Genomic DNA, 24,246 nt, shown 5'->3' on the forward strand with positions numbered 1-24,246 from the left:
TATGAGGTAACATTTAAAACCAGGAAAATCAGTTTGTTGTAAATTTGGAGAGGGGAACCATAAGTATTTTAACATCTGTGTAGTGTACACATTGTAATTTACACAGTATATAGGTTTTGTCTTTATAGATATTAATGTAAATTTGAGGAAAATATGTGAAGAAAAGGTTATTTAAATTATGTTTTAGACAGAGGGAGAGGAATAATTATCTGTTTGACACATCATATGACAGTTTGAGGAACACTGATTACTTGGTATAATTGAATCACATAGTCCCGCTTCATGTCTGCATGCCATTGCCTTGTATTACAGGGTTATCATATATCACTAGCTGAGACAATTTTAAATTATTTTGTAATGTAAATTTTTGCATGTATGTACAGTTCTTTATATTCTGTTTTGAGATATAAGTGGTATTTTGCACTTACAGAGACCTTTGTTCTTGTGTTGAGCAGACATACTTTTCTTGATATTTTTATTGATACTGTTTACATTAGCAATTACTACATTCAATTTTCATTTCTTGATAACCAAAACATTTTTTTTCTAGCCTGAATTTATGTATACAGCTTATAGCATCAGATAGGTGCAGTTTTAAACAAGTTATTATTTTTTACACCCATATCTTGGCTTATAAAGAACTGTGTATATTTGTAAATGCAACTTGGATTTGGTTATATCTATATTATTGCTTTAGTACATGTTGGTGCTGGAATGAATAGATAAGTCATCTAACATAATGAACGTTATATAACTAACATGTATATTGTATGCAAGGATCTTTTTTAACTCTTATTGGGATATGAAATGTTCTACTGAAACTAAATTTCTTTGCCTGCTTGCATGTGTAGCTTTTTATGTCTGTGTATTTAAATGATATATGACAACGTATCTGGGATGGTGTATCGATACTTGAAGCTGCATGTAAATGTACTTTATATATATTAGAGGTCTGTAGCGAAAAAAAAAAAAAAAATTGTCATCTCATTCTTGACATATACAACAGTCTGTTGTTTCAAAAAGGGTAACACATTTAAAGATTATGCTATTTTACCAAAACAACCTGTAAATTTATATTTAAATACAAGATTAACACAGTGTTTGATGTTTATATGAGCCGTGCCATGAGAAAACCAACAGAGTGGGTTTGCGACCAGCATTGATCCAGACCAGCCTGCGCATCCGCGCAGTCTTGTCAGGATCCATGCTGTTCGCTAACAGTTTCTCTAATTGCAATAGGCTTTGAAAGTGAACAGCATGGATCCTGACCAGACTGCGCGGATGCGCAGGCTGGTCTGGATCCATGCTGGTCGCAAACCCACTATGTTGGTTTTCTCATGGTGCGGCTCATATGTAGTTTCTGTTATATCTCAAACAAAATAAGATTTATTAAGAATCTCCTCTTTAGGGATCTGATTATGATGTTAAAAAATTTGATAATCACTTAATGCTAGATTACTAGATAAATTTGCAAATGCTAGGATGTGTTTGTTTAAATTTGTTACTGTATCTTGCAGAGAACGGGCTGTGCAGGAATTGAGAAGACATGGCCTTGTACCACCAGTGCCTACGATGGACTACACGAGCAGCACGAGATACAGGTCCACAAGTCCCGTCAGGTCTCCCAGGTCGCGCTCCAGAAGTCCTACCAGGTACATTGATAAAGATTTTGGTCATACTTTCCATTTTGCTGGGGTTACGTTTTATTTATGTTGTATCCAGATGAATATACCTTATTTAGGAAGAGGCATTAAGTATTGGGTTGCTAAAGGAACTTCTATACTTGTTTATTTCATGAAATTTGAAGTTAAATCTATTGAACAGTTGCAAGTTTTCAAGTTGCCCTGAAATTAAAAACCATCCTATTTTTGTTTCAAGTTTTACTAGAATTACTAAGAAACTATAAAAACCAGTGGGAATTTCTAAAAATTATCCTAATATTTTCTCTAATTTCCTAAGTTTAATTTTACATACAACTGTCTTCATTTCTGGTTGCTGCTGGTTAGATATATAGGCAACCTCCATAAGAATGTTAAGTCAAATTAAATTTAGAGCAAAGTGATTTAAATTCCAAAAAGTTCCTGTGTGTTTACACATCTGATACATAAAATACATGTACTGATACAGGGGAACTTTTATTAAAATCTCATCCAGAGGACTGTTGGCAGGGGCATCCGTGGCCAAGTGGTTTAGGTCACAGACTTCAAATCACTTGCTCCTCATTGATGTGGGTTTGAGCCACACTCAGAGAGTTTGTATTTTTCATGTGAGCAAGCCATCCAGCTGGCTTTCAGAAGGTTGGTGGTTCTACCCAGAAGCCGGCACATGATTAAATAATGAACAGTGGGGCACCTGGGGCTTTCCTCCACTATCAAAGCTGAAAAAGTTACCATATGACCTATAATTGTGTCGGTGCGATGCCAAACCCATCAAAACTGACTGTTGGTAATTTACATTGTAACCTCTATAACATTTCTATCATTTGTGATCAAATAAATGCTTGCATATTTCTATTATTGCAGTAACGGTCATTTTATGTGTGTATAAGCTATGTCATCCACATGAAATACTGTGAAATCAGTATTGTTTGTTGGTGATTAATTTTCGTAGATATTATGTTCGTGTCATTCCACAATATTGAATCACAACCAACATATTTCCACTAATTTATGTCCACATAAAATAATCTTTTTTCTTTTAAATTGACTAAAATTATTTAATTTATGTCACTGAAATTGAATGTTTTCATAGTTATATAAATTTTGTATTTCAGATTCAGGAGCCGTAGCCCAGAAACATCATATTTAAGTTCTTCCCGACGACGCTCACCCGATCGAAGTGGCTACTCCCTAGACGATCCAGACACCGCTACTAAAAGTTACAACTCAGACCTTCTTTGATGAATCTTAAACTATTTAATAACATTCCACATGTAAAACATGTCAAACATTTTAAGGAGACTCTAGGAAGGATTTATATGATCTTTATATGAGAAAGCGATAGATGTTTTGTTCTCACCAGCTCAGGTTGAGTTATTATTGTTGATTGCCAGAAGTGCCGAAATGATATTTGACCAGTGTTGACCTGTATTGACTTGTAAAGGGACCAGTTCAGTTGAGTTAGAAAATTTTGTTTATTATTTAATATTGTTAAGATGTTAAGCATTACATTTCTATGTGTCACAGCATTATCTAAAACAAATATAAAAAAGATAGTATATTGGTATTTTCGGTAGTTTTATTTCGTTACTGCTCCAATATGCTTACTAATTGTTGTTGCCAGCTTGTGTCGGAAATAATTCACAAAGGGGCATTTGGGGTTTTCCTTCACCATTAAAAAGCTGGAGCATCGTATGACCTAAAATTGCATCACAGCAAAGTTTAATCAAACAAATGTTCTGTGTCAGTTTTAGACTTAAGAATTTCATATGTTGCAGCAAGGAACATGTTGTAGAAGCGGAAGTGACGAAAACAGTCACAAATGTTAAAGGCAAATGAAAGGATGTAGTCATTTAACTTGACTAGATATTGTTAAAGCTACGAACTATGGGTGTTTTTCTTAACCATAGATGATGCTGTGAACCATGGATAATGTTGTTAAATAAGAATTCAGCTATTAGTATTGAGTTAGCAGAAGAGATGTATTTTAAATATGTAAAGGTATTTTCCTAGTGTGCTACTGTGATAACATTTTTCTTACCTTGTCAAAGTTCTTGTTTTAGAAAGACACAAAACATGACATGAGAAAAATTCTATTGCAACAGACTGCAAGTAAAAAGTTCAAAGTTATTCTGTCATTGTATTACTGTTTTTTTATTTGATTTTCAATTCTTTACACTTCTATGGAATTGTCAGTCTAAAGCAAGAACTACTAGTATATAAGTACCAGTATCTGTGATATTATTCACCTTTAAGGTGAAATTTTACCAATCAAATGTGCTGTTACAAAGTTTGAAAATTCTTACCGATATCTCAAGTTGTTTGATTGGCTGAAAGGATTTACCAATCAAATATGCTGTTACAAATTTTGAAAATTCTTACTAATATTTTGATTGGCTTAAAGGTTATTTAAACTTAAGTATTTAGAAGTATTACAACTTCATCATTTTCTAAAAAGTAAATAGAAAACAGAGGAAAATTACTTCAGTTTTCTGTCTCATTTTTTTTGTTCAGGGTGAAATTGTATTTTGTTAGAAGATAGAAGAATATTTGTTAGGAACTTTTATCAACATGATTTGTTACATCAGTTTCTTAGACAAAAAGTAAAACCCTAGCCAGCTTAAAATTGAAAGCCTAAAGTATTGTGTTGGATTTTCCTTTTTGTTTGAACAGCTTCATACATTAGTATTGTTTTAATAGTTCAAACTATTTAGATAATACTACAATAAGGCAGCACTTCATGTCCTTAGGTTAAATTTATTTGTATATATGAAGTACTAGGATACAGACATTGGGTAAAGTCGCTCGACTTTGCAGTTTGTTTTTTTACGGTATCTTTCACTTTCATTCCAATCCGTCCAGCTACGTGTAGATTTGCTATATTTATTTTATTTTGTTCTTTATGTTCTTGTAGATTATTTTACATTTTGATTATTTATGCATTTGCGCTGTCATCAAAAAACTAACATTTCCAACATGATCTATTTGTGAATTTGTTTTTTTTTTTTTTTACGAGTAGTCTCAGAGAAATTTTTTGGAATCTCAAGTATGTGTTAAGTTTCATTATTTTGAAAATAATTACAGACGAACTTCGCTCGCTTGAACTCGACAAGACTTCTGAATTTTACAGGAGTTGTCAGTAGTTTAAGCAATTGAAAAATATACATTGCATAGGGTTTTTGCAGGGACCTGACAATGAGTTTCAGCAAAGTGTTGCATTCGAACAAAGAAGTATAAAATACACAGAATGGCAACTGGCTGTAATCTCGCGTGATCTCGTGTCAGAGCGTGAATCGGCTTTATCTTAGTAAAAACAAACATCGGTAAGCTTAGAGTTACAATTTGTACCTTTAAAACTACATTTAAAATACATGTTAGCTTCTAAAACAACATTAGTTTAATGTGAAATAGTCTTAAGACACAAAGTACACGTTTCTTGCCATCAAAAAAAGCGTGGTCATACGGCCATTATTAATTTACCGATGAATAATTGCTTTCGCATACAAAATGGCGCATGGTTTCACTTCCGGTAAACGAGATCTCATTCAGTTGTCACAGGATGTTGGCGAGATTTGCTCTATATGCCTTTTAAGTTGCCGATCCATTTATTTTTATAGCTCTTTGATTCGAAGTATCGGAGTTCGAGCGAATGAAGTTTGAATGTTTTGTCACGGTAAGAACATCATAGCTGTTGAAAAATTTATGAACATTATGAGAAGTATTAACCAATTTATGGTTCAAGTGATGACATGGTGGTAGTTAAAAGGTGACTGACAGCTATACTGCCAGATACTCTTTAAATTTAGTTTATAGTCACCTCAGTTGGTCTGTTATGTAGAAATAGTTTGAGAACTGGGAAAACACATTCATGTATATCTTTGCATTAACTTAATATGTATGCTTTGAACAAAAATGTGTACAAGTAGTGTAGTTGATACATATACAGTATTTTTTTGAATTTTTAAGAAATTAAAATACAGAAATCCAAAGATTTGTTGTTTCTTTTCTCATTCCGTCTTTCAGTGTTTCGAGTCCAAAGAAGAAATTTCAGAATACCCTAGCATAAAAACAGCATGTCCAAGCACTCATATTCTTGTTCCAAAGATTTATACAGATTTTCATTTAGATATTGCAAAAAAATGGGAAAAAAATTCATGACGAACAGATTTGGTGGATCAAACAGTACACTGTAATTCCCAGGGAAAGTTAAACATGAAGGTCGATCCTGACCATTTTTAGCTCACCTTGAGCACAAAGTAGTTCTCGAGGTGAGCTATTGAGATAACCTTGTGTCCGTCTTTGTTTATTAGCTCACCTGTCATAGTGACAAGGTGAGCTTTTGTGATCACCCTTCGTCCTTCGTCCGTGCGTCAACAATTCCTTGTCTGCACGATAGTGGTTTCATTTATGATTTTATTTTAACCAAACTTGCACACAACTTGTATCACCATAAGGTCACAGTTCCTTTCTTGAACTGGCCAGATCCCATTATGGGTTCCAGAGTTATGGCCCCTGAAAGGGCCAAAATTAGATATTTTGAGCTTGTCTGCACAATAGCAGCTTTATTTATGATTTGATTTTTACCAAACTGGCACACAACTTGTATCACCACGAGATCTTGGTTCCTTTCTTGAACTGGCCAGCTTCCATTATGGGTTCCAGAGTTATGGCCCCTTAAAGGGCCAGAATTAGCTATTTTGACCTTGTCTGCACAATAGCAGCTTCATTTATGATTTGAATTTAACCAAACTTGCACACAACTTGTATCACCATAAAGTCTTGGTTCCTGTCTTGAACTGGCGAGATTCCATTTTGGGTTCCAGAGTGATGGCCCCTGAAAGGGCCAAAATTAGCTATTTTGACATTGTCTGCACAATAGCAGCTTCATTTATGATTTGAATTTAATCAAACTTGCACAAAACTTGTGTCACCATAAGATCTCGGTTCTTTCTTGATCCGGCCAGATCCCACAATGGGTTTCCAGAGTTATGGCCCTGAAAGGGCCAAAATTAGCTATTTTGACCTTGTCTGCACAATAGCAGCTTCATTTATGATTTGATTTTAACCAAACTTGCACACAACTTGTATCACTACGAGATCTTGCTTCCTTTCTTCAACTGGCCAGATTCCTTCATGGGTTCCAGAGTTATGGCCCCTTAAAGGTCCAAAATTGGCTATTTTGGCTTTTGCAGCCATATAGAGACTTCGTTTATGGTTTTATTTGATACAAACTTCCAAAATATCTTCAACATCAATAAATCTTGGATTCCATGACAAATCAGATCCAATCGTAGGTTCCAGAGTTATTTTATATCTGATTACCTCCCCTGATTGTAATCAAAATGGATTTATATCAGTAAGTACTTATAGGACTTATTTGAAATTTCATTATTGTTATTAGTTGGACAGAGACAATCAGGGTACATAACTATGGACTGATTTTATGTCAAATTACCTCCCTTTATTTCAAATTAAAATGGGTATATCTCCATAACTAATGAAGATACTGTCAGGATCTGAAATTTCATTTATGTCAACAGATTTATTTGGCAGATCCTTCTTTTGTTCACTTACAATATTTATTTTTTTAATTACTTCCCTTTTACGTTACTATAAATAGCTTATTTTTAGTAACTTTTTTATTATTGGCCGTAGGGAAAAACCGAGACCACTTTTCTGTGGTACAACATGGATGGTACCTCCAATATTTAGGTGTATTTTGACATATCTATACCTTGTAAGATTTTTTTTTCTTTTTGGTTAAATTTCTTCTCTTTGTTGTTCCTGTCCTTTGGACTTTGATATTTTACTGAGGACCTTCTTGTTCTCAAGTGCGATGATAACAGGTGAGCGATATAGGGCCATTATGGCCCTCTTGTTGCGTTATGTGCGTCTTCAACAATTTGACTGTTAACACAATTTTAGCTCAGTCTTGATGAAACTTGGTTAAAAACATTTTCCCTAATAAAATCTCGGATGAGTTTGCATCTGGGTAATCTGGGATCAAAAGCTAGGTCACTAGGTAAATTAGTAGGGAAACCTAACACTCTAGGCTATATTTTTTACCTCGCCTTTATGAAACATTGTCAAAATGTTTTTCTCTATAAAATCTTGCAAGGTTACTAGGTCAAATCAGAAAAACATTGTTAACACTCAATATGCCACATTTTCTGTCTGATCTGTTTGAAACTTGGTCATAATGTTTGTTTCTATCAAATCTAGACTGAGTTCAAAACTAGGCTACATGAGGTCAGAAACTAAGTCACTAGGTTCAATCATAGAAAAACATTGTTTACACCCTAGAAGGCACACTTACTACTTGATCTTCATAAATCTCTGTCAGAATGTTTAAGCAGGTCATTTTGAAATCTAAGTGAGGTTCAAAACTGGGTTACCTGAGGATTTAACTAGGTCACTGGGTCAAATGATAGAAAAAACATGTAAACACTAGAGGCAATCTTTTCTACTTTATTTTTCATAAAACTTGGTCAGAATATTTATCTGTATGAAATGTAGGTCCATTAATACATGTACACTGAATTACCTAGCTCAAAAAGTAGGACACCAAACCAAAACATAGAACACTGTTAACACTCTAGTCCCTTTTTTCTGTTTGATCTTAAAACTTTCTTAAAATGTTTGTCTTTCTGAAATCTGGGTCAAGTTTAAAACTGGGTCACTTTGGGAAAACCTAGGTCATTGGCTCAGTTTTTAGACCTTTAGAGGCCACTATTTAAACTTCATCTTCATAAATCTTTGTCAGAATATTTGTCTGTATGAAATCTATGTCAGATTCAAACATGACTACATGAGGCCAAGAACTTTGGCACTAGGTCAAATCATTGGAAAAACTTGGTTAATGATTTACATAGAACATGGTTAAAATATTTGTCTGTATGAAATCTAGGCCAAATCAAATACTAGGACATCATAGTTAAGAACTAGCTCAGGTGAGCGATACAGGGCTTTTAAGGCTCTCTTGTTATTAAAACACTCCCCCACGACTACGATCTATGGCCATGTAGGAGTGATTTATGCATAGGTAAGAAGTAATTAAAGGCTGTTTATCCCTTCAAAGATTTTCCTTAGTGACTAATGTTGTTATTCAGTATTGGATTTGTTCAACTGCAGTGATTGCTAGGTGATCTTGTAATAGGTACAATTAGAATCCTTCAAAACATTGTTACCGGTCTCCACATGGGTGTGAAATATCTGGAATATAAGTTTCGCCCAAAAACAATACCGTGACAGTCGTGCAAGCCTGAAGAAAATGCATCGATGAGCTCTATAGGACAATCATGTTCATTTAGTTTTTTTAAACCAAGAGTAATTCAAAATTAAATTTGAGGATTTCACACGCATGTTTATTTTAGACGAACATGTGCAAGGTAACAATCCACAGAGGCAGTATTATTTTCATACGGAAATCTGATGACGAATCAAAGTTGAGAGGCGAAATAAAAGTTTGTTTCTGTAAAATATCACGTCTGCTATGATTAACACATAATTATGTAGATCTATTTGGGGTTTCTGAGATATATTAACATTATATAATATTAACATTTTCATACAAGTGCCTGCAATCTTTGTCTACGCGTTGAAAGTTTACCTAACTGCCCATTAGAAGGCAAGTTTCAGGTTTTCCTCTGGCAGCCTTGCGGTATTGTACACAAGTCCATTTCTTCGAAAGAAATATTTGAGTTTCTTCTATATAGCATTTGCGATTCCGGTCATTATCAGATGCTCCAATCCAAACTCCTTGAAAAAACTGGCAGCTGTAGCAAAACATGTTGAAACCTACCTGTAATCGATTTTCAGATTCACTGTTAATTTCTACAAAGTAAGGTATGAATCACCCAACTTACATCTTTGTAAGGCCTCACGCAACGATATTGTACCACAGAAGAATTCGTAACAGGGGAAACATTGGGGGAAACCAATATGCTCCCATCTGTCACATTCCACGATCAGGCCGATGATAATTCTGTATTTTCTTTCATTTCAAAATGTACATGTTAGATTAGATCAAGGCTGACAGTTTGTTCTTAGAAGCCATGATTATTATAGACAACACATAGTTTGCATATATCGGTCACAATGTCAGTTTCTTTTGACATTAATTCAGTGCGCATATGATTTTCATTTTCCATCTCCGATATCTTGGTTTGGCAGATAACTTTTTGTGTGATATAGTGTGTCTATTATTTTGATGTGTTTCATAACAAAAAACAGACAGTATTCTTTCAAACTGAAACTGCTCTTTTCTTTATAATATTGAGCCGCACCATGAGAAAACCAACATAGTGCGTTTGCGACCAGCATGCAGTTCGCTAATGGTTTCTCTCATTGCAATAGGCTTTGAAAGGCTTTGAAAGCGAACAGCATGGATCCTGACAAGACTGCGCGGATGCGCAGGCTGGTCTGGATCCATGCTGGTCGCAAACGCACTATGTTGGTTTTCACATGGCGCGGCTCATATTGTTTTTTTTTCAGCTTTCAACCCACGTTTAAACTTCTCTTTTCAAATTTCTTGAAGCATCTTATCCGAACGGATCGCGTACTTTGAAGAATTTTCCAAACGGTTTTTGATTTTAAAACTGTCATTTATATTCAACTTAGATACTGTAGTATCAATATGATAACGAAACGAATGTAGGACAAAATCCCAAGTTTGGCAAAAGTATGGTTTTAAAAAGTATAAACATGTCTAAATCCACTTATAATACAATTCAATTTATTTAGAATATATATCACTTATTGATATTCTAATGAATTTAAGTTATTGCTTTCACTTACTACAAAACTTTTTCAATCAGAACCCATCAGAATGTCAATAAGTGTTCTACATGTATATCATATACGTTTTTAATTCACGCTTTTCTTAAATATGTTAAATATCTTGGATAAATTAGTATGTGTTGACTATTCTTGCAAGATTTTTGGTAAAATCCCTTCAAATAAATTCTCTTGACGTAGCCATAAACATTTAAAGAACGCTTGAACAGTAATCAGCAGTAGGACCCAAGTCGATTTATTTCTGTGGAGAGAAATGATCTGTTAGCAGGACTTTAGTGTGCTTGGTAGACAATTTTCACTGATAATTCCGTACGCTCGGCATAAACTCTTCTCAACCCTGAGAACGACTCATTGGCTGCTGATCACTGAATAGTGTTCACAACACTCGAAATGCTACTTGCTGAACATTGTTCATTTGCAAGTGTACTTTGCACCGTGAATGCTACTAAATGAACATTTGCCCAGCTGCTAATGTTCAAAGCAATCTGCCGCTTGATGATCATTGCCAGTTGCTAGAGTTCACGGCACATTGAATGCCACCTTCAGAACATTGCTCAGTTGCTAGTGTTCCAGGCACTCCGAATGCCACCTTTAGAACATTGCTCAGTTGCTAGTGTTCACGGCACTTGAATGCCACCTTCAGAACATTGCTCATTTGCTAGTGTTCAAGGCACTCCGAATGCCACTTTCAGAACATTGCTCAGTTGCTAGTGTTCACGGCACTTGAATGCCACCTTCAGAACATTGCTCATTTGCTAGTGTTCAAGGCACTCCGAATGCCACTTTCAGAATATTGCTCAGTGCCTAGTGTTCACGGCACTTGAATGCCACCTTCAGAACATTGCTCAGTTGCTAGTGTTCAAGGCAATCAGACTGCCACTTTCAGAACATTGCTCAGTTGTTAGTGTTTACGGCAATCAGACTGCCACACTTTCAGAAATTTGCTCAGTTGCTAGTGTTCACGGTTCTCTGAATGCTACGTACTGAATATTGCTCAGTTTCTAGCATTCTTTGCACTGTAAATAGTATCAACTGTACATTGCTCAGTTGCTAGTGTTTACGGCACTGTCAATGGTATTTACTGAACATTCTCAGTTGCTAGTGGTCACGGCAATCTAAATTGTTGCTTACTGACTCTTGCTTTTTCACTAGTATTCACGGCACTCTGAATGTTGCTTACTGAACATTGCTCAGTTGCTAGTATTGTCGGCACTCTGAATGATACTTGATGAACATTGCTCAGCTGCTAGTGTTCTTTGCACGGTGAATGGTATTTTCTGTACATTGCTCAGTTGCACTAAATGCTACTTACTAAACATTGCTCAGTTGCTAGTGTTCATGGCACTCAGAATGATGCTACCTTCTGAACATTGATCAATGCTAGTGTTCACGGAACTGTGAAGACTAGCTCCTGAACATTGCTCATTTGCAAGTTTTCGCGGCTCTGGGTGCTACTTACTGAAAATTGCTTAGTTGCTAGTTGTTACGGCACTCGGAATGCTTCTTAATTAGCATTGCTAATTTGCTAGTGTTCACGGCATTCTGAATGCTACTTACGGATCATTACTCAGTTGCTGTTGTTCCCGGCACGTTGAAGGTAACGTATTGAACATTGCGCTTTTGGAAGTGTTCAAGGCACTCGGAATGTTACTAACTGAATATTTCTCAGTTCCTAGTGGTCTATGCATTTTGAATGCTAATTACTAAACGTTGCTCAGTTCATACTGTTCATAGCCCTCTGAATGCTGCTATATGAACATTGCTCAGTTACTAGTGTTCATGGCCCTCTGAATGCTACTTTCTGAACATTGCCGTGTTGCTAGTGTTCTTTGCACTTTGAAAGTAACTTACTGAACATGGCCCAGTTACTCTTGTTCATGGTACTCTGAATGCTACTTAATGAAAATTGCAAAAGACCTAGCACGGCACTGTGAGTATTTAATAACCCAGAATAGTTCACGGGACATTGCTTGTGGTTTTTGCACTGTGGATGTAACTAACTGAGTACTGCCCAGTTGCTAGTGTTCATTGTACATTGCTTAGTTTTTAGTGTTCATGGCACTCCGAATGCTACTTACTAAACATTGCTCAGTTACCGGTGTTCATGGCACTCAAAATGCTATTTTCTATACATTGCTCAGTTGCTAGTGTTCTTTAAACTTTGAATTATTCTTACTGAATATTGCTCAGTTGTTCTTGCTCACGACACTCTGGACGCTACTTATTAAAACAAAGAACATTGCGCTGTGTCTAGTAATCGCGGTACTCTGAATGCTATTTACTGAACATTGCTCAGATTTTAGTGTCCTTTGCACTTTGAATGTTACTTACTGAACATTGCTTAGTTTCAATTGGTCACAGCACTTGGAATGTTACTATCTGAATATTTTTCAGTTGCTAGTCTTAATGGCAGTGTGAATGTTTTTTACTGAACATTGCTCACTTGCTCTTGTTCACGGCACTCGGAATACTACTTAATTGACATTTCAAAGTGCAGCACGGCACTGTGAGTATTAATCATCCAGAATAGTTCACAGAACATTCCTAGTGTTCTTGGCATTGTGAATTCTATTTACTGTACATTGCTCAGTTGCTCTTGTTCACCATACTATGGATACTACTTACTGAACATTGCTTAATTGCTAGTGTTCACGGCACTCTGAAAGCCACTTACTAAACATTGCTCAGTTGTAGTATTCACCGCACTTGAGTGCTACTTATTAAACATTGTCAAGTTAATAATGTTTACCGCACTGCGTAGGCTATTTACTGAACATTGTTCCGTTGCTGCTTGTGGCCACGGCACTGAATGCTACTTTCTGAACCTTGTTCAGTTGCTATTGTAAAATACACTCTGGATGCTTCTTTCTGAACATTGTTCAGTTGCTAGTGTTGTCGACAGTGTGAATGCTACTTACTGAACATTGCTCATTTACTCTTGTTCACGGCACTCTAAATGTTACTTACTGAACATTGCTCAGTTGCTAGTGTTCTCGGTACTGTGAATGCTACTTATTGAACATTTGCCCAGTTGCTAAAGTCCAAGGCAATCTGAATGCCACTTGATGAACATTGCCAGTTGCTAAAGTTAACGGCACTTTGAATGCCACTTCCAGAAAATTTCTCAGATGCTAGTGTTCACGGGTTCTCTGAATGCTATTTGCTGAATATTGCTCAGTTTCTAGCGTACTGTAGTAGTGTTTTCGGCACTGTCAATTGTATTTACTGAACATTGCTCAGTTGCTAGTGGTCACGGCACTCTGAATGTTGCTTACTTACTCTTGCTCTTTTGCTAGTGTTCTCGGCACTCTGAATGACACTTGATGAACATTGTTCAGCTGCTAGTGTTCTTTGCACGGTGAGTGGTATTATCTGTATATTGCTCAGTTGCTAATGATCACGTCACACTAAATGCTACTTACTAAACATTGCTCAGTTGCTAGTGGTCACGGCACTCAGAATGATGATAATTTCTGAACATTGATCAATGCTAGTGTTCACGGAACTGTGAGGACTAGCTCCTGAACATTGCTCATTTGTAAGTTTTCGCGGCGCTGAGTGCTACTTACTGAAAATTGCTTAGTTGCTAGTTGTTACGGCACTCGGAATGCTTCTTAATTAGCATTGCTCAGTTGCTGTTGTTCACGGCACTCTGAATGTTACGTACTGAACATTGCTTAGTTGATCATGTTCACGGCATTCTGAATGCTACTTACGGATCATTACTCAGTTGCTGTTGTTCACGGCACTCTGAATGTTACGTGCTGAACACAGCTCATTTGCTAGAGTTCAAGGCACTCGGAATGTTACTCACTGAATATTTCTTAGTTGCTAGTGGTCTATGCATTTTGAATGCTACTTACTAAACGTTGCTCAGTTCATATTGTCCATAGACCTCTGAATGCTGCTATATGAACATTGCTCAGTTACTAGTGTTCATGATCCTCTGAATGTTACTTTCTGAACATTGCCGTGTTGCTAGTGTTCTTTGCACTTTGAAAGTAACTTACTGAACATGGGCCAATTACTCTTGTTTACGGTACTCTGAATGCTACTTAATGAAAATTGCAAAAAAACTAGCACGGCACTATGAGTATTTAATCACACAGAATAGTTCACGGGACATTGCTTGTGGTCTTTGCACTGTGGATGTAACAAATTGAATATTGCCCAGTTGCTACTGTTCATTGCACTGTGAATAGAATTCACTTTACATTGCAATATTGTTAGTGTTCATGGCACTCTGAATGCTACTTACTAAACATTGCACAGTTGCCGGTGCATTGCTCAGTTGCTAGTGTTCTTTAAACTTTGAAGAATTTTTCTTACTGAATATTGCTCAGTTGCTCTTGCTCACGACACTCTGGACGCTACTTAATAATGAACATTGCTCTGTTTCTAGTACTCACGGTACTCTGAATGCTACTTAATTGGAATTTCAAAGTGCAAGCAAGCACGGCACTGTTAGTAATAATCATCTAGAATAGTCCACGGGATATTGCTAGTGTTCTTGGCATTGTGAATTCTATTTACTGTGCATTACTAATTTGCTCTTGTTCACCATACTCTGGGTACTACTTACTGAACATTGCTTAGTTGCTGGTGATCACGGCATTCTGAAAGCTACTTACTAAACATGGCTCAGTTGTAGTATTCACCGCACTTTGAATGCTACTTACTAAACATTGCACAGTTAATAGTGTTCACCGCACTGTGTAGGCTATTTATTGAACATTGCTTCGTTGCTGTTTGCGGTCACGGCACTGAATATTACTTTCTGAACCTTGTTCAATTGCTTGTGTTCAAGGCACTCTGAATGTTACTTTTTGAACATTGCTCAGTTGCTAGTGTAAAAGACACTCTGGATTCTTCTTTCTGAGCATTGCTCAGTTGCTAGTGTTATTGACAGTGTGAATACTACTTACTGAACATTGCTCAGTAGCTAGTGTTCTCGGCACTGTGAATGCTACTTATTGGACATTGCTCATTTACTCTTGTTCACGACACTCTGAATGTTACTTACTGAACATTGCTTAATTACTTATATTCACGGCACTCTGAATGTTACATACTGAATATTGCTCTGTTGCTAGTGGCTGAACATTGCTAAGCTGCTCTTGATCACGGCAATCTGACTGTTACTTACTGAACATTTCTCATTTGCTAGTTTTCTCGGCACTGTGAATGCTACCGACTGAACATTGCTCAGTTGCTAGTGTTCTCGGCACTGTGAATGCTACCGACTGAACATTGCTTAGTTGCTAGTGTTCTCGGCACTGTGAATGCTACCGGCTGAATATTGCTCAGTTGCTTCTGTTCTCGGCACTGTGAATGCTACCGACTGAACATTGCTCAGTTGCACTCTGAATGTTGCTTTAGGAGCATTACTCAATTACTAGTGTTCTCGGCAGTGTGATTGCTACTGTATGACAATTGCTAAGTTTCTCTTGTTCACGGCAATCTGAATGATACTTTTTGAACTTTGCGCAGTATCTAGTGTTCACGGCAGTCTGATTGTTACTTTCTGAACTTTGTTCAGTAGCTAGTGTTCATGGCACTCTGAATGTTACTTTATGAACTTTGCTTAAATGCTATTGTTCACGGCACTCTGAATGTTGCTTAAGGAACATTGCTCATATACTCTTGTTCATGTCACTCAGAATGTTACTAACTGAACATTGCTCAGTTACTATTATTCACGTCACTCAGAATGTAACTTACTGAACACTGCTCAGTTACTATTATTCACGTCACTCAGAATGTTACTTACTGAACATTGCTCAGTTACTATTATTCACTTCACTCAGAATGTTATTTACTGAACATTGCTCAGTTGCGCTTGTTCACGGCACACTGAATGTTACTTTCTGAAATGCTCAGTTGCTAGTGTTCTCGGCACTGTAAATGCTACCGACTGAACATTGCTCAGTTGCTAGTGTTCTCGGCACTGTAAATGCTACCGACTGAACATTGCTCAGTTGCACTCTGAAGGTTGCCTTAGAATAATACTCAATTGCTAGTGTTCTCGACACTGTAAATGTTACTATATGACAATTGCTACGTTGCTCTTGTTCACAGCAGTCTGAATGTTACTTTCTGAACTTTGCTCAGTTTGCTCTTGTTCGCGGCAGTCTGAATCTTACTTTCTGCACATTGCTCAGTAGCTAGTGTTCACGGCACTCTGAATGTTGCTTAAGGAACATTTCTCATTTCCTCTTGTTCACGTCACTCAGAATATTAGTTACTGAACATAGCTTTGTTACCCTTGTTCACGGCACCCAGAATGTTACTTACTGAACATTGCTCAGTTACTATTATTCACGGCACTCTGAATGTTACTTACTGAACATTGCCCAGTTACTATTATTCACGGCACACTGAATGTTACTTACTGAACATTGCTCAGTTGCTCTTGTTCACGGCACACTGAATGTTACATACTGAACATTGCTCAGTTGCTAGTGTTCTAGGCACTGTGAATGTTACTTACTGAGCATTGCTCATTTGCGTTTTTTCACGGCACTCTGAATGTTACTTTCTGAAGATTACTCAGTTCCTCTTGTTCACGGCACTCTGAATGTTACATACTGAACATTGCTCTGTTGCTAGTGTTAACTGCACTCTGAATGTTACATACTGAACATTGCTAAGATACTAGTGTTCTCGACACTGTGAACGCTACTATATGACCATTGCTAAGTTGCTCTTTTTTACGGCAGTCTGAATATTACTTTCGGAACATGTTGCTAGTTGCTAGTGTTTTCGGCAATCTGAATGTTACTTTCTAAAGATTGCTCAGTTGGTAGTGTTCTCGGCAGTCTCAATATTACTTTCTGAACTTTGTTCAGTTGCTAGTGTTCACTGTATTCTGAATGTTGGTCAAGGAACATTGCTCATTTACTATTTTTTCACGTCACTCTGAATGTTACTTAATGAACACTACACAGTTGGTCTTGTTCACGGCCACTGAATGTTACTTACTAAAATTTCTCATTTTCTAGTGTTTGTTGCAGTATAAATGCTACTTACTGAACATTGCTCATTTACTCTTGTCCGCGGCACTCTGAATGTTACTTACTGAACATTGCTCATTTACTCTTGTTCACGGTACTCTGAATGTTACTTACTAAACATTGCTCATTTACTTTTGTTCACGGCACCCAGAATGTTACTTACTGAACATTGCTCATTTACTCTTGTTCACGGCACCCAGAATGTTACTTACTGAACATTGCTCATTTACTCTTGTTCACGGCACCCAGAATGTTACTTACTGAACATTGCTCATATACTCTTGTTCACGGTACTCTGAATGTTGCTTACTGAACATTGCTCATTTACTCTTGTTCACGGTACTCTGAATGTTACTTACTGAACATTGCTCATTTACTCTTGTTCACGGTACTCTGAATGTTACTTACTGAACATAACTCGGTTGCTGTTGTTCACAGCTATCTGAATGTTACATACTGACCATTGCACAGTTACTAGTGTTCTCGCCACTGTGAATGCTACTATATGACCATTGCTAAATTGCTTTTGTTCACGGCAGTCTGAATGTTACTTTGTGAACTTTGCTCAGTTACTAGAGTTCACGGTACTCTGAATGTTGCTTGAGGAACATTGCTCATTTACTATTGTTCACGTCACTTTGAATGTTACTTATTGAACATTGCTCAGTTACTATTATTCACGGCACACTGAATGTTACTTACTGAACATTGCTCTGTAAATTTTATCCACGGCACTCTGAATGTTACATACTGAACATTGCTCATTTACTAAATATTGCTCAATTGCTAGTTTTATCGGGACTGTGAATGTTATTTACTGAACATTGCTCATTTACTTTCGTTCACGGCACTCTGAATGTTACTTACTGATCATTACTCAGTTGCTCTTGTTCACAGCATTCTGAATGTTACATACTGAATATTGCTCAGTTTCTAGTGTTCTCGACACTGTGAATGCTTCTTACTGAACATTGCTCATTTTCTTTCGTTCACGGCACTCTGAATGTTACTTACTGAACAATACTCAGTTGCTTTTATTCACAGCATTCTGAATGTTACATACTGAATATTGCTCAGTTTCAAGTGTTCTCGACACTATGAATGCTACTTACTTAACATTGCCCATTTACTCTTGTTCACGGCACTCTGAATGTTACTTACTGAACATTGCTCTGTTGCTAATATTCACAGCAATCTGAATGTTACATACTGAACTTTGCAGAGTTACTATTATTCTCGGCAGTGTGAATGCTATTATATGACCATTGCTAAGTTGCTCTTGTTCACGGCAGTCTGAATATTACTTTCTGAAAATTGCTCAGTAGCTAGTGTTCACGGTAGTCTAAATGTTACTTTCTGCGCATTGCTCAGTAGCTAGTGTTCACGGCACTCTGAATGTTACATACTGAACATTGCTCAGTTACTAGTGTTCTCGAGACTGTGAATGCTACTATATGACCATTGCTAAGAGGCTCTTGTTCACGACAGTCTGAATGTTACTTACTGAATATTGCTCAGTTGCTAGTGTTATCGACAGAGTAAATGCTACTTACGGAACATTGCTTAGTTACTTATATTCACGGCACTCTAATTGTTAGTTACGGAACATTGCTTAGTTACTTATATTCACGGCACTCTGAATCTTTCTAACTGAACATTGCCCAGTTGCTCTTGTTCACGGCACTCTGAGTGTTACTTACTGAACATTGCTCAGTTGCTAGTATTCACGGCACTCTGAAAGTTACGTACTGAACATTGCTCAGTTGCTAATATTCACGGCACTCTGAAAGTTACGTACTGAACATTGCTCAGTTGCTAGTGTTCACGGCACTCTGAATGTTACGTACTGAACATTGCTCAGTTGCTAGTATTCACGGCACCCTGAAAGTTACGTACTGAACATTGCTCAGTTGCTAATATTCACGGCACTCTGAAAGTTACGTACTGAACATTGCTCAGTTGCTAGTGTTCACGGCACTCTGAATGTTACGTACTGAACATTGCTCAGTTGCTAGTGTTCACGGCACTCTGAAAGTTACGTACTGAACATTGCTCAGTTGCTAATATTCACGGCACTCTGAAAGTTACGTACTGAACATTGCTCAGTTGCTAGTGTTCACGGCACTCTGAATGTTACGTACTGAACATTGCTCAGTTGCTAGTGTTCACGGCACTCTGAATGTTACGTACTGAACATTGCTCAGTTGCTAGTATTCACGGCACTCTGAAAGTTTCGTACTGAACATTGCTCAGTTGCTAATATTCACGGCACTTTGAAAGTTACGTACTGAACATTGCTCAGTTGCTAGTGTTCACGGCACTCTGAATCTTACTTACTGAACATTGCTCAGTTGCTAATATTCACGGCACTCTGAATCTTACTTACTGAACATTGCTCAGTTGCTAATATTCACGGCACTCTGAATGTTACTTACTGAACATTACTCGGTTGCTCTTGTTCATGGCACTCTGAATGTTGCTTAAGGTGCATTGCAAAATGCTAGCAAGTCATTGTGAGTATTAATCAGTCAGATTAGCTTACGTGACATTGCTTACGTTGTTCACAACTTGCTGTTATTAGCATGCACTAGGTAACGTCCACTGAAAATTACTCACTAATTAGGCATGGGAACTATAGATCAATATGATTACAGCTTAAATAACACCTGTCATGTATTAAAACAACTCTTCATAAATGTGACAATTTCTAAATCTTTAAAAGGTTAGTAGTCTTGCTCATTTTGCAAAATTGGAAGACCATTGCTAATGATTGATGTCCAAGTTTACATGGCACTATTTCGGCATAATTCGCAAGAAATGCATTGGCAGATGTTTGGTATACCATCAAATTCAATGTGTATAATGTTGGCTAATTAATAAAAACTATTTCTAGTATTTAAAATCTGGAAAGTAGATCCCTCGGAAGCACCGAGAACAAGGCAAACTGTGAAAATTGCAGACTCGGTTTGGTTGAGTCAGTTCATATGCAGTAGTGGAAAATGCAACACTGCCCACGCCCCCTAACACCGGCTTAAGCAGTATTCAATCTTCAAATCTAAATGAGTTGAAATCAATGATCCCGAAGGACCAGAAAATATAACAACACTGAGATGAAAAAGTCATCTTAATCTAGTCAATTTCCACATAATTATTTTTGGCATGTGCAGATTTGTGTTCAGATATGCTGGTGCTTGCTTCCTATTTAGTCTCATTGTAGTATGCTATGTTCTGATACGTCATATGTCTGTATGACCTTTGACGTACTTCCACGTGCAAGTAACATTCCCTGGTGGAAAATATTATTTAAAGTCTGAATCTTTTACTATTACAGCGACTTTCAATCCTGTTAGAGGAAGAGTTGTTGAAAGGAATGAAGTCAGGCCAACTGTTAGCACTCAAACATCCACAGATGTGACACTGATTCCAACAAATGGAGATGAGTCAACAAATAAGAAAAATGTTTAGAGGAAATAAATCACTTACATATTAAGTTTGATGATTTTGAAGTACTGGATAAGATTGGTGAAGGAGGATTCGGGGAGGTGTTCCGGGGTGTGTATCTAGGAACACTTGTTGCTGTGAAGAAGTTGAAGGTGAAACGTTTAAAACTGGTTAAGCAATCATTGCTAAAGGAGGCTCAAGTCAATAGCCACATCAGACACCCAAGCATAGTTTTTCTGATGGGCTACTCAATAGAAGCTGACTACCTATACTGATTAAGGTCCAAATTTGGATGACGTATTGTTTGGAGAACTGGGTCATAAATTTTCATTGCCACAGAAGCATTCTATTGCATCACAAGTCTGTCAGGCAGTTGCATATTTGCATAATCGAAACCCCACCATTATATACAGGGATATTAAGAATGTCCTGCTTTCCAGAAGCTATGAAATTGCAAAGGTCTGTGATATGGGGTTATCAAAAATGAAACTAATGAACACCATGCGCTTTACAATAGTACAGAAGAAAGATATGTAACCAGGGACCCCAGCTTATTAGGCTCCTGAGGTACCTGTAAACTTGCTATCAGCAAAAACACCTTCAGATGTATGGAGTATGTGTTGTACATATGTTGAACTGTATACAGAGAGAACAGTCTGGAACCTGGAAGCTGCATACAGTGCCGGTGCAAATGAGGGAGATAATTCAGTAAAAAATGGTGAGGAAAGAAATTCCACATGGCTTAGTTCGTTTGAATACAGAGCAAGTCGTCCACATGATATCAAAAAAATTATCAAGGAATGTTTGCAGTATGAAATGTCAATGCGGCCCACAGCATTAAATATTTGCAGCGTACTTTCATAAAATTAGAAAATAAAATGTCATGGTTGACAATGTGTTAAAATTTCTGTCAGACAATGTAATCATCACAACAGACTAACTGTTACAACTGTTACAAGACTAAATCAAAACAGCTTAATCAGGACAGTGCTGCCGCAGGCTCATTATGTTGTGATATAAGATTCTTTCACTGGTTGTAGGTGCATATGGGAATATCCGGCCTCGAGGGTAACTGTTTAGACCATCCATAGTTAGGACCTTTCGCACAATAAATGCGCCTTTAAAGACGATGTGCCTTTCTGAGGTCAGTACAATCTGGAACCAACGCTTACATTATATCCATAATGTCATTACGCTTTACGTTCATATTATGATCTACTCTTAGCCGGTGTCACATAGATCGATAACCAACAGATTGTCCGCCAGTACTTGTCGTTGTCGATAACATGAACAACTGTATCCAGTGGAGTATAGGTGTGCAACACCCGATGTTTCAAGTTTAGCTTCTTAAGGATGTTTTTCAACTGGACCCAACAAAATCCCGTGTCTTAACAGCAAAAATCCAAGAATTTCCTTGAAATATTCAACAATGAATAAGGACCTTCCATTATTTAAATATGTTGTAGGCAAATAAGTCGGCACCACACAAACTACCGTTTCCAGCAGTGTCGACATGAGAAATACAACGCACCTCTTCAGTTCGACTGTCTGTCGATAACTTATCTGTAATAGTAAAAGATTCAGACTTTAAATAATATTTTCCACCAGGGAATGTTACTTGCACGTGGAAGTACGTCAAAGGTCACACAGACATATGACGTATGAGAACATAGCATAATACAACGAGACTAAATAGGAAGTAAGCACCAGCATATCTGAACACAAATCTGCACATACCAAAAATAATTATGTGGAAATTGACTAGATTAAGATGACTTTAAATACCAGAAATAGTTTTCATTAATTAGCCAACATTACACACATTGAATTTGATGGTATACAAAACATCTGCCAATGCATTTCTACGAATTTTGCCGAAATAGTTCCATGTAAACTCGGACATCAATCATGAACAATGCTCTTCCAATTTTGCAAAATGAGCAAGATACTACTAACCTTTTAGAGATATTTGCCATCGTTGCCAACGTCAGCCATCTTCTACGCACGTTCTCGAAATGCGCGCCAATATTACACCGAAGGTACAAGTCATAACTCGAAAGTCACAAGTCATAAGTCTTAAGTCAAAAGTTTTAAGTCATTAGTCGCAAGTTAAAATTGCCCTCCAGGGCTTCCATAAGAATACACACCATTTTAATTTTGGAGAAAAATGTATGATAAGTGACTAGATTTCCAAAAGCCACACGAAATTCATTTACATGCCAGTGCAAAATATTCAATACATTAGACATTGTATTAAAATCTCATCCAGAAAGCTGTTAGTAATATTATCTACATCCACTTTACCACTGAAATGACAATAATGCAATCATTTATTACAGCACTAATGATATTTATTTGTAAATGTTATGTTTGTCATACGCAGCTGTCTGTGAAAATTTGTTTTTTAAACAGACTTGAAACTCTTTCTTGCCAAGTACTTTTCCAATATTGTCCATTTGACAATCCTTTGCACATTGCTTCCATGCGGATTTCATCAGGCTGAAAAATCCAATGTCACAGACCTGGAAGATGTGCGTCGCATTTGGCAACAGACGATACAGTATGACGTCATTCTCCTTGCTGTACTCCGCAACAGTTAGACTCATGTGAGTAAAATCACCATCGACGAAAAGGATGATAGGAAACCTTATCTCTTGGGCTTTTGCATACTCTTCCACAGTACGTACAATGGCCACAAATGTTTCTGAATCCATCCACCCATTTTCGGTAGCGGCATAAATTGCCTCCATGAATCCGTTTAGTCCAACGTCACGTAATCTTTCTCCCGGAAACAAAATAAGTGGAGGTACATACTGTCCGAATGCATTGAATCCTTCCATAACAGTGATTTGAAGCTTTTTTTGTAACGACTTTATAAACATTTTTATACCCTTTTGGTGCCAGAACTTGACCCGACTTCACTGCTAACGGAAAGCCCGATTCGTCGGCGTTAAATATACGCCTCGGATCTTTAACCTGACTCTCATACCCTGGAATTTCGTTCTTAAGGTAAATATACAACCCATCGAACCATCCTGTTATCACATCCATGTTTATTTTTGACCTTTCATGCCCTAGGCTCATAGGTGTTCTCTTCGATAACTCTGGATTGCGCCTTTGGAATGCACTAAACCATTTATATCCAGGTAAGTTATTTGGAAACGGAGTAGACCGTCCATCAACGTCAAGAATTCGTTTGATCTCTCCAAGTACTTTGAAATCATTTATATTCGTGGGGGACTAATTTTCGTAGATTTCGTGGTTAAGTCAATCCACGAAATTTAATCCCAACGAACAGGTAAAATTTCCATTGAGTTTATGTTCAAAAGTTCATATCC

At 37.1% G+C, this 24,246-nt stretch overlaps 2 protein-coding genes across 11 annotated transcripts in view; one reads left to right on the forward strand and one right to left on the reverse strand.

Annotated features, from left to right (window-relative positions):
* The window catches only part of LOC123557199 (centrosomal protein of 135 kDa-like), a 46,162-nt gene extending 40,515 nt beyond the window's left edge, over window positions 1-5,647 (forward strand). For 9 of the 10 annotated variants that reach the window (XM_045348513.2, XM_045348514.2, XM_053543512.1 and 6 more), the window contains 2 exons: window positions 1,518-1,652; window positions 2,774-5,647. In XM_045348513.2, the coding sequence (XP_045204448.2) occupies window positions 1,518-1,652; window positions 2,774-2,900 (262 nt within the window). In that variant the 3' untranslated portion in view covers window positions 2,901-5,647. Of the gene's footprint in view, window positions 1-187; window positions 255-1,517; window positions 1,653-2,773 lie in introns of all 10 variants that reach the window. The other variant, XM_053543515.1, reaches the window with a different exon arrangement.
* Window positions 5,648-23,259: 17,612 nt separating this feature from the next.
* LOC128557324 (uncharacterized) lies at window positions 23,260-23,790 on the reverse strand. Its single transcript, XM_053544599.1, has one exon. It carries the CDS (start codon window positions 23,788-23,790, stop codon window positions 23,260-23,262), a length of 531 nt encoding a protein of 176 aa, XP_053400574.1.
* Window positions 23,791-24,246: the final 456 nt, after the last annotated feature.

The sequence above is a fragment of the Mercenaria mercenaria genome, chromosome 5, assembly GCF_021730395.1.
Source record: "Mercenaria mercenaria strain notata chromosome 5, MADL_Memer_1, whole genome shotgun sequence".
Taxonomy (NCBI): domain Eukaryota; kingdom Metazoa; phylum Mollusca; class Bivalvia; order Venerida; family Veneridae; genus Mercenaria; species Mercenaria mercenaria.

Bases quoted from the DNA above. Each gene is read 5' to 3' on its own strand.
- LOC128557324 (XM_053544599.1), bottom strand. From the start codon at position 23,790: ATGTTTATAAAGTCGTTACAAAAAAAGCTTCAAATCACTGTTATGGAA.